General features: G+C 39.9%; 1 protein-coding gene across 1 annotated transcript in view; it reads left to right on the plus strand.

The window, feature by feature from the left end:
- THSD7A (thrombospondin type 1 domain containing 7A) overlaps nucleotides 1-11,365 on the plus strand; it is a 232,121-nt gene that overhangs the window by 150,185 nt on the left and 70,571 nt on the right. The window contains exons 8-10 of the mRNA XM_044429558.1: nucleotides 6,090-6,324; nucleotides 7,557-7,672; nucleotides 10,727-10,859. Coding sequence (XP_044285493.1) covers nucleotides 6,090-6,324; nucleotides 7,557-7,672; nucleotides 10,727-10,859 — 484 coding nt within the window. The remainder of the gene's footprint in view (nucleotides 1-6,089; nucleotides 6,325-7,556; nucleotides 7,673-10,726; nucleotides 10,860-11,365) is intronic.

The raw sequence follows: 11,365 nt of genomic DNA on the forward strand, positions 1-11,365 counted from the left end.
CGGTGCCAGGTGATGACAGCACAAGCTGTGATCCATTAGCCATGACTCGCCCGAGCTTTCGCATGGCCGGTCAGTGCACTGCCAAGGATATATACGGATACTTTGACTAGCTGTGAGTTGTTTTTTCTAAACTAAAACCTCACTTTTCAGGTTTAATTGCAGGGTTCGCACTTTGCAATGACTAAGTGGGTTTTGGGTTGCAGTTTGGGTACTCAGTCTCTAAAAGGTTCACCTTCACTAAGTTAGGGTTGGAAAAACGAGGTGTCCTGGCATGATTTTGATGGTTGGAATGTGCTTGGAATGGGCAGAAATGACGAGCTGTGCAGAAAAAGCTACTCAAGGAAGGCTTTTTCAAAATCACCCACTTTTCCATGGAACTTTCGCCCTATATTAGGGTTAGGGGTGTGGGCCAGGGTAGGGTTAGGGTTAGAGAAATGTGGTGTCCAGGCATGTTTTTGATGGTTGGAATGTGCTTGGAATGGGCAGAAATGACGAGCTGTGCAGAAAAAGCTACTCAAGGAAGGCTTTTTCAAAATCACCCTCTTGTTAATAGAACCTTCACTGTATATTAGGGTTAGGGGTGTGCACCAGGGTAGGGTTAGGGTTAGAAAAGCGAGGTGTCCTGGCAAGTTTCTGATGGTTGGAATGTGTTTAGAGTGGGCAGAAATGTTGAGCAGTGCAGAAAAAGCTACTCAAGGAAGCCTTTTTCAAAATTGCCCTCTCTTCAATGGAACTTTAGCCCTGTATTAGAGTTAGGAGTGTGCACCAGGGTAGGATTAGGCCAGCGGTAACAAACCAAAGGCACACATGCCACACCACACACACAGAGCCATTGCCGTCTGCATGAGAGCCAAGTCGACCCAGCATCGCCCCAGCTATTGATCATTGGATAACAGCCCACATAGTGGCCATGCGCAGGCTTGGAAAGGAGTAGTGGTGCCAGGCAATGAGGTTATGAGCCCTGGCTCATTAGCCACAACTCACCCAAGCTTTCACATGGCTATTCAGTGCACTGCTAAGGATATATACATATACATACATACATACATACATATATATATATATATATATATATCCATATATATTTATATATATATATATAGCAGCAACGAATTGCACTTTGGGATCTCTTCACTCCTCCATGCAAAGTAGAAATCATTGCTTTTACAGATAAATATATTATATTTATATCACTAATTTCAATCAACTTCTTGTTTTTTTCCTCCTCATTGGGTCATTTATCTGACCTAATGATAGTCCAATGAGAGACATGGATCTACTTATATTATTCAAAGCTTCTGTAACCCTCCCGGTTGCCTAGCCCTTGGCATATGGCAGGCTATAAATACATTTCAAAAGCTTTTACAATACAAAGCTGGATACATTATCAAGCCTAGGTTCCCTGCTTCTGACATTTATGAGGCAGAAATGGGTCTCAGAAATGTTACATGCTTGGCGCTTAATCTTCCATGAAAAAGGGGCTTAAAAGAGATGGTAGAAGTTATATAAAAGAGAAAAGTGAGGCCTTAAAATTCTTCCATGTTTCCCTGAAGATTCTGGACATGAACCTTTTATTTGGAGTCCAGTTTGGAACTCAGATATTTCAAACATTGCTGAAACTCAGCAATAACTTCTGGGAGGCTGATGCAACCATATGCAAATTAATGCAGCTAGTGGAAGATGATTTCAGAAGTGGGAAGGCCAAGAGGTAATAGATTATTTGATTTGGGAGCACCGTGCCACAGTGCAGGGTCTGGTTTGAATGCTGCCAACACACATTCCTCATCTCAATCTGCAGCAACAGCCCTTTTAGACAGTTGGAACCATTTCAGTGTTAGACATTTTAGTTTGTCTATGTAAAATAAGTGTCAGGAGACGTATAAATCCAATCACTGAGAATATGGCCATCTTTTTCCCAAAGGCGAAACTTATATTTGGTTTGGCAAGAATTTCCCAAGTGGAATCTTTCACTAGTAAAGTCTCATTCTTGCAATCTCATTACTTTCACTTGTGTTAAAGATTTTTCATAATTTATAAGTCAATGCTTTGTGTGGGGCTCTAAGCTTCTGAGAAGTGTCACTGCTAATAGAAGTAGCCCTATTAACTTACCAGAGTGGAGCAACCACCTCAAGCAAAGGATTTTGGGAGATGAGGAGCCATAGTGGAAGATCGAGATGCTGTGTGCCACAGCCTCCAAAAATAATCTGCTGCCTTCAGGCATGCTGTCCCATCTCAGTGCTGAAATAAGTTTCAACTATCAGTCCTATTAGCTTTTGTACTTGAAGTGGGGGATGATGCCATCTTCCCCCAAAATGTCATGCAAATAACACAAATACCATTGACAGAAAATCTTTAAAAAGACAGCATGATACTGTAGCTTCTGAACACAACATATATCAAATATGGCATATATTAATACTTACCTGTTAGTCTATATTGTACTATTGTTCAGCCTTCCTTAAAACCCACTTTTTGGTTTTAGAATTAGCCTCATTCACTCTAGCAATCTTATTTTAAGGGTTCGTCACATATTGTCTTTGCCTCAAGTTAATCATGTCTTTTTCAGGCTCACCATGGCCAAATACATATGTGGTTTAGAGCTATCAGTATATCCCCTGCCATTTGGGCTATGCATTATTTTATCAAATAGTTCTCTTGCCTGTACTGAATGTAATCAGTCATTTCCTTAAGCCATTTGTTCACTTTTGGATTTATGCAGGAAGTGGCAGGGGTCCTTCTGAAATCCGTTCCCCCTTGCTGTTTTCCAAATCTAAATTGCCCCATTCAGGCTCCTCTATGCTTTGAGTGGTAGGTGGAATAAATGCCCCAACTTACACTTTCCTGATTAAGTTTGTGACTCCCCCCTGCCCCGCACACACACAGCTCTTTTTAGTTTTAGGGAAAACATAGAAGATCAACCATGGACTTTCTGGTGTAGGTTTGACCCCCAATTCTTAACACCTGCTTGCCACAAACAAGAAACAGAAGAGAAACAGAATGAGATCTTCCATGCTTTCTATCTGATTGTATAGATAGTCGGTGTGTTTGGATTCCAGCTTCCATTGCAGCCTCACCTGTTTGCAAGCTGATTCATGTTCTTTCCTTTTGTCTTGCCCCTGCTTACATATTTTTCTTTTTTTTTGGATGGAAGCATTTTCTGAAGCATTATCACGAAACTAATTTTAGGCATGAAAGCATTTAGCTGATTAACCACTCTAATGAATCAATTAATGCTTTGATAGCAGATTAGTTGCATTGAATATTCTGTTCTATTGTATGGATATGTGCTTTCATCTGCTAATGGGTGTTAATTCTCATTAAGTAATAATTGAATATAAAAGTAACTGGTTGAGATCTAGTACATGTATCAGAAAGGAAATTTCTAATTGCAATTTTCTTGCTTAAATTTCTAATCCTTTTGATTTGCTGTAGCCTCTTCTGGCATAGGAAGCACTTTCAAACATATTGACTTTGGAGTAAATCCTGTAGAAATCAATGGAATGGTGTGTGGAGGATGCTTTTGCAACTTCTTTGTTGTGTAAATCAGTAGCAATGCCTAGATTTGTAACAGGGTGCCCCTGACCAAAGGACTGAATTGATAAATTCTATACCTAAGGTCTCAGATAATGTAGGACAGACACCGAAACAAACCAAATGTCTCCCTTTCCTTGAAGGGTTGAGATTTTCCTCAAATAATTTTTTTTAAAATTTCTTCCATGTGTGTCTGAATTGAAGGCTCATGCCCTGCATACATGTGCGTGGGCATTTATAAAGGGGGATAGGCATGATTCAGACATACAGATGAACAGATGAGAAGGACAGATTTGTTAATTTAGTCAATTCAATAATGTAGCTAAAAGCAGAAATGAGTCTTGTGGTATCTTAAAAATTGACCTTTTTGGTGCCATAAGCTTTTGAGGCCTAGAGTAGGGACATGCAGAGGAGGAGTAGGGTTTACTGTTAAATTTCTGAATGGTCAGATTGGCGAAGGGTGTTTGATTCCATATTGTTTAGCAATGCTAACAACAGAAAGGCAGGTCCTCTGCCCCTCCGGAGTAGGCTGCTGTGATGGAAATACTGAAAACAGGATCTTGGACTGAGTGTGAGATCAGACACATTCTGTTCCTTAACTGCAGTTGACTTAAACAGAAGTGCAAGGTGTTTTGCTCAGTTTGCTCTTAATGCAGGAACTATAATGAATAGGCCTCTGTAACTAGCTATTAGCCTCTCTAGCTATTATATGTTATAGGAAGAGCTGTCTAAACTCATACTTTATATTGTGTTGCTTAATACAGTTGGACATCTGTCCTTTGTACTATTAGGACTATAGCAACCAGACTCGAGCAGAAGTCTTGGGTACCCAGGAGCCTTCCAAAAGCCCTTCTCCAAAAAGTTCTGTCACTCAGCTTCTCTAATTCATTTATTTCTAATTACATGTGCACAGCTCCTGTTTCCATGTTAGAGAAGCTGGTTCCAGTGACTGCGCAGTCACATTAGATTTTTTTTTAATCCTTTGACATTGTACACTAGATATAGTAGTCACTGATAAGCAGCTTTGGGATAAGAAGTCAGTATGTTCTCTGGCCAGCTGGCCTAATATCCCACTACTGGAGGAGGATGCAATGTTGGATTGTTAATATATTTCCACCTTGCACTACCTCATTCTGTGGGGGCAGCTGAAGTACATACAGTGAATAACAAATACACAGTTTTGTTGCATCCTACAACAAAGTCACTCTCAGTAGCAGCCTTCCCCAATGTGATGCTATCCAGACATTACAGATGCGCATTCCCTCCTTTCCAGGGCTGGGGAAGATTGTACCAGAGAGTGCCTTGTTTTCAGAAGGTCCCAGGGTCATTTCTGGGCATCTCCAGGTAGGGCAGGTAAAACTCCTGCCTGAAAGCCTGAAAAGCCACTGCTCATGGCCTGATTCAAAATAAGGCAGTTTGACTGTTCCCGTCTCCCCACTGTTTGCCAGTCAGCTCACTGCACCACAGTTTTGACATGTAAGGTGCTTTGTTGTCCATGTGAGCCTAACAATACTAATTATTCAAAACTATTTAGTTATTCAGTGTGGTAGGTTATTGATGAGATTGTAAAGACTTCCATTCATATCATGAACTTCATGTCAGACATTCTGATATCTACAGAGCATAAAAATAGATCATTTGTGCTTGTTCTGGCTTATAAAAATAAGATTCAATGCATTCATTTTATTGAAGCTAAACTGAAAAAATGCAAACATCAAATAACAAGCCAGCCGATTGTTTAGAATAGATAAAAATATAAAAATGCTGTGTGGAATGTGGCATATTCAGTACTTCAGTGGTTCAGATAAAATACTTCTTGGCTTGTTAAGCCAAATAATGAGCATTGTGTTAGCATTCTGTGACCTTTCCTTTCTTCCTTCTTTGTGTGCCATGAATGAGGTTAATTTCTGGGCTTATTAACCATAGTTTCCCATTACATTCAAAGAGGAAACTATAGTTACCAGGACTGGAAAATTCAGAATCTGATGCCATGGGCTGATTATTTCTAATCCTGGTAACCATCCCTTCCCAGTTCAAGCATAGCTGGAAATTATGATTTATTGATTCAGGAAATCTTCCGTTTCCTGAAGATACAGCACAAGTTTCATGCATGTCTTAGCATAATGAGCTGAGAGATTTTATGTCCAAACTAAGACTTAGGCCAAGACTAACTTCTTGTCAAACTATACCTGGGCTCTGCCAGTGAAGATTGTAGTTGAGAGCTTACATGAACTGAATATTCCTCAGTAATTACAAATCCCTGCACAAAGAACACCAGATAATCAGGGAGAGGAGTAGGCCGGAACCCTTTTTGCCTGCATGCAGAGATTTTTAAATCTTTTGTTTAGAGGAGCATCTCTTATGTAGACCCCCACCCATGGCCCAAAGTGGTACAGCAAAGATAATCATAGGCTTACTACAGTGAGCACTAGGCATTATGTTTTTTTTAATTTTAATTTCAAGCTCACATCCCAAGATCAAAAAAGACATTGACTACCAAGCTTATTTGTTTAGTATGATTTTTCTTCCCCACAACACAGAAATATTATTTCTTCCAGGTGGACTTCAGTGCCCGAATAGCAGCATGCTGCAGGAAACACGCAACTGCAATGAACATTCATGTACTGTGTACCATTGGCAAACAGGACCTTGGGGTCAGTGCATAGAAGATGTTTCTGTGTCATCATTCAACTCTTCGACTGGCTGGAATGGAGAGGCAACCTGTGCAGTTGGAATGCAAACCAGAAAAGTCATCTGCGTGAGGGTCAATGTGGGACAAGTTGGACCCAAAAAGTAAATATAACAGGAATAATTAAGTTGCTCTCCTTTATGTCTTTATAGAACTGCCACAAGAGAGTTCTATTAATATAAATTAATTTGTCTGAAATTATAATAAACATAACAAGCAAATCGAAATGTTCTAACTCATTGGATTACAGCATATTATAGAATTGTCTGTTGTTTCCATATTTGCATAATTGATAATTACCTTTTTGTTTTGCTTTTTGAATAATACACATAGTCATTTAATGTCAGTATATAAAGGATGCAATCTGAAGAAAAAAGGGCAGTAAAATTCTAATTGATCTCTTGAACAATTTTGTGGTTATGTCACTTAATAAGTTTTGAAAGAGCAGAAGATAGAAAGGAAAGTGCAAATAATAACCATGTTTTAAATGCCCCTTAATAGAAAGGATTACTGTGATATGACAAAATCAATATTATTGGCCTTACTTTCAAAGTAGCAGACTTCAGCTTATATTGCTTCAGTTTAATTCAACCTTGAATAACAAAAAGAGTGAAAGAAGCAGAGAAAGATGGATACATAGACAGAATTATAATCTTAGCATCATGATTAAAAGGCAACCAAGCAATTAAATACAAATCTTTTAAACAATAGATGGAAATTAGCATCCATCAGTTATGTCACTGAAGGATCACTATGGCATTCAGATGAACAGCTGAGATAAACTGATGGCTCTCCCATATGGTAGTCATTTTGTTTGCATTTTTTGATAGCCCGTGACACACAGTGTAGAGGTACCCCCTGGTTCACCCTAGATGTCATGTATTTCCCAGGCAATGATCCCGTATGAATCCTACTCTCCATTCCATGCACAGAACGACAGAGCACCCCTGACTTCAGATGCTTTTTCGGGCATGACAAATTGTACAACTATTGCTAAAAAGTATGTGTGGGTTGTAAAATCTCTTTGGTGCTCCACTGAGCCCACTGTGAACTAGCTGGAATGGCTAGAATGCAGGGGATGTCTGCACATCTGCAGCGAGGCTTTTAAGGGAGAGTCCCCCTGCACTGTATAGAAGCAAACAAGGAACCAAAGCATTTTTAAGAATGTCAGTGTGGGACAAGTGTCCAAATGCTGGTGTGCCTCATGGCATAAAATCTAGATGTATCTTCATGGCAACCCAGTACTTTCACTGGAATAGCTTTGGAGTGCCTGTAGTCAACATGGCCTTGCATTTTATTTTCATTTTGTCTTTTTGGTTGTCATCGCTCATTTTAGGTGTCCTGAAAGCCTTCGCCCTGAGACGGTGAGACCATGCTTGCTCCCCTGTAGGAAGGACTGCATTGTGACCCCGTACAGCGATTGGACGCCATGCCCTTCATCATGTCAGGAAGGTAACATACAACATGTCAGCTTCCAGCATAAACTGGGACACTAAAAACCACTCTGTGTACCTACAAATGTGGTGGAAAAGTACACCAAATCCTTTTGTCAGTGTGTTCAGCACACCTTTGTGTGCGATGCTATGGAAGTTTAGACTGAAAAGGGTCTTCCATTCTCACTGGGACCTTAGGGTTGCACCTTTAAACCCTTTTCTGTCATTCTAACCCCTCACCTAAGTTGCTTAGCATTGCATTTTGAGTAACAGCATTTGTTTCCCTCTAGTAAACACTAATTCAAAAAAAAAAAAATGTAAATACTAGCTTCAGGTATTTCCCCTTGAAGGTCCATGTGCATTCATAGCATCACTGCATTTGGCAGAGCTTCACCACAATGAACAGAGAGGTTATGATACACCGCTTGGTGTATTGCACCTCAGGGATAGAGTCCGGAGGTGCAGATGGCTTGTGCTCCCTTATAAGCCATAAATATTTCTGTAAGAGAGGATGTTCATCATGTTATGTTGTACTTTTGCACGTTTGCTTCAGAGGGGGAATAACAAGGGATCGATGTTCATGTTTCTTTTTTATATTTCCTTTTTTAACCGAACAGTCAAATAATCTTAAGTATTTTATTTAAGCACATTCCTCCAGATGTTCAGTGCTACCGCCTTCTGCAGTAGTGCAAACCTTCTACTCTTTTTAAAATGTTCTTTTGCATTGTAATTACAGTTGCAGAACATTTTTTAACTTACTTAATATTGTCCAGATATTTCTGCCTCATCCCTTTTCCCCTCTGGAGCTTAGAGAGAAGCATTCTCCATATATGCCCTATCATAGCTGCAGTCAATTATATAATTCCTTGTTCGTGCATGCTAATCCCTCCATGGCGTATTGTGCTTCCTTATTGTCACCTATTTTCCAAAGCCATGGGATTGTTGCACTTAAAAGATACCCTTTATAGTTCATAGTTAATGCTCCATGTTATAAAAGAAAAAAACCCACAAGACAAATACAGAATCACTTTTACAGCTGTCCTGGTTACTGATTAGAGTATTCTCTAACTAATAAAGGATTAGACGGATTAAACTTGTAACCTTTTGAGGAAATAAAGACTATGTAGAGACTTCAAGGGAAGCCTCTAAGCCTCACCATGACGGCTGGGAGGAGAAGCTGGACGTGTTCTTCCCAACATGGCAAATACAATGTAATATGTGGTATGGTAATTTTAGAGGCATCTGTGCAATGTTATGCTGCTTTCTAGGTGCAGCATGGCACTTGTTTTCAATTTTTATCATGAATATTTGTGTGCAATGCAGGAACAAGCAGAAATTTGGGGGACATCTAAATGTATTAGACAGCAAGGCTGACACGTTTACTAAATGAACTTAATTACTTCTCTTACTGGTCAGGCAATATAAATGTTTCTGTACTTGCCCAGTCTTGGCAGAAGAAGACCTCAGGTTGTGTGTGCAGCTGTAATCTTTAACTCAGCCAACTTTTGACTGTCACTGTCTTTGCTCATGCTGCCTTTATGCTATGTGTGCCCTGTTTCATGATGCACTGAGATTTTGAGGTGGGGGGAAAATCACTGATGCTTTCAATTAGAATCACCAAATATATGTCATACAGAGTTCATGCATGCTCATTGGGTTGGTTACAGAATTAGTTGTATTTGGAGTAGACCCATTGAACTCAATGGCACTTAATATGACTATGGGCAGGATCCAGGGGTGCCATTTCATTAGCACTGCAGTGTTGCTACAGTAGCAAAATTAGGTTTGTAACTACATGCAAGGGAGAATCCAGCTAAAGAGTCATTCAGGGGGCCACTCCATTTAACAAATCTTGGTACTGTTTATACAAGCACTGCTAGTGCAATGAGCCCCATTTATGAAAGCTCTACCAGTGCAGAATGCAATAGTTTTGCCAGTTATGCACACATTGTTTGCTTTTGTGGAATGCAGTGTTGGATGCTGCATGGGGCAATTCTCCCATGCAGTGATGGGTCCTTCCAATGCCATTGCATTAAAAGGACTTGCTGCTTGTGCAACAGAGATTTAGCACTTCAGAAGTGAAGCCATACAATTAATGGAAGTGCTTGTTTCTCACTTGGACAGGTTGTTGGAGCTTCCTTATGCAAACTCTGCCAGGCTGGCCCATTCTGGAAATGAGCATTTTTGCTCATTTCTGATTGTCCTGGTAGTGCTAAATCTTTTTGTCACAAGCTGTGGGTGTCATTTGCAGATGGGAATTGGCAGGCCCAAGAGGATCAGTGGGGGTGTAAGTGCCTCATTAGATTCTGCCGCACAGTCTGTATCTAACCAAATGTGCTTCAAGGCATGTGATACACCTTAATGTACTTTTGAAGCAGTGAGACTCCCCAGTCCAAATTCTGCTAAGCATCCAAGTTCCTAGGAACATTTTAGAGTATGTATTTTCTCCAAATGTTCTTTAAGATGTCTGTGATCTGTGCTGAAATTGTAGACAAGGAAGAGGGGATTTTTTCAGTTGTTAGTGGTCTTGTGTAAATGCCTGAGGTTTCTGAAGGCAAGTACCAAAAGCTATTGTTGTCATTTTGGAAGAAAGATTGAGTTTAGATGTTAAAATATTCATGCTAACGATATAAAAATAGCATTAACAGAAGAAGGGATTTCATTTTATATGATTGTAACAGCAGGAATGATCTACATTGAATACTGGAAAAGTTCTCAAATGTCTAAATGAAAAGAACCGTATGTTACATTATAGGACACTAACAAGTGAAACAGGGCAGGGTACATAATGAAAATCTCTTTGAGAAGGAGTGGAGTGGCTTTATAAGATACTGTTACATACAGTGGTAGTAAATCAATTTTCATTGCTCGAAGCAGTTTAGTTTTTTAATTATCTATATTTTGATTTTGTTACCATGGCTCTGCATCATGTACTAACTATACATTTTACCTTTCAAGCAGCTTATTTGGCTATTGCATTTAACTTTTTTCTCCCTGTAACTACTGTGATCCAAGTATGATGGTCTAGCCGAGGGGATATTGGATGATAAAATGCACTTTGATGTGTTTGCAGGGGACGTGGCCATCACAAAACAGTCTCGACATCGTGTCATCTTGCAGCTTCCTGCAAATGGTGGCCGCGACTGCCCGGACACGTTGTATGAGGAAAAGGATTGTGACCCTCCTCGTGTCTGCTTGTTTTACAGGTGATGCTGTGAATGGAGGAATATTCCCTTAACTTAATATTCCCTGATCTGGTGGCCTTCAGGTGCATTGGCTTTCAACTCCCATCATCCAATAACAATGTTGACTGGGGATCATAGGAGTTGTTGTCTAACACATCTGATGAGTGTCTGATTGGGGAATGCTACTCCAGGTAGTTCTATCACTGCAAACACTATTTCTTTGCTGGATATTCTACTGTGTACTTGACTTAAAATATTTGCAAGCTGTGGGAAGGTGAAGGGGGGGGGAGATTTTCCTTTTCCTGTGGTGTCAAGGTCTCTGATACTTTGAATTTTGGAACTATTCTGTATCTTTTTGTAGTGAATTAGGTTTTGGTAATGTTTTCAGTAATGGTCTCCATAATGGCATTTGCACAAATTTGTGCTGGCTACATAACGCTCCTCCTCTGAACAGTGCAGAGTCTCTGTGATCTGATTTTCAGAACTTGGTGGGATCATAGGCACCATTCTGAATATTCAACTTGAAC

Source organism: Varanus komodoensis, unplaced genomic scaffold (genome assembly GCF_004798865.1).
Source record: "Varanus komodoensis strain SLA01 unplaced genomic scaffold, ASM479886v1 scaffold2, whole genome shotgun sequence".
In the NCBI taxonomy this organism is placed as follows: Eukaryota; Metazoa; Chordata; class Lepidosauria; order Squamata; family Varanidae; genus Varanus; species Varanus komodoensis.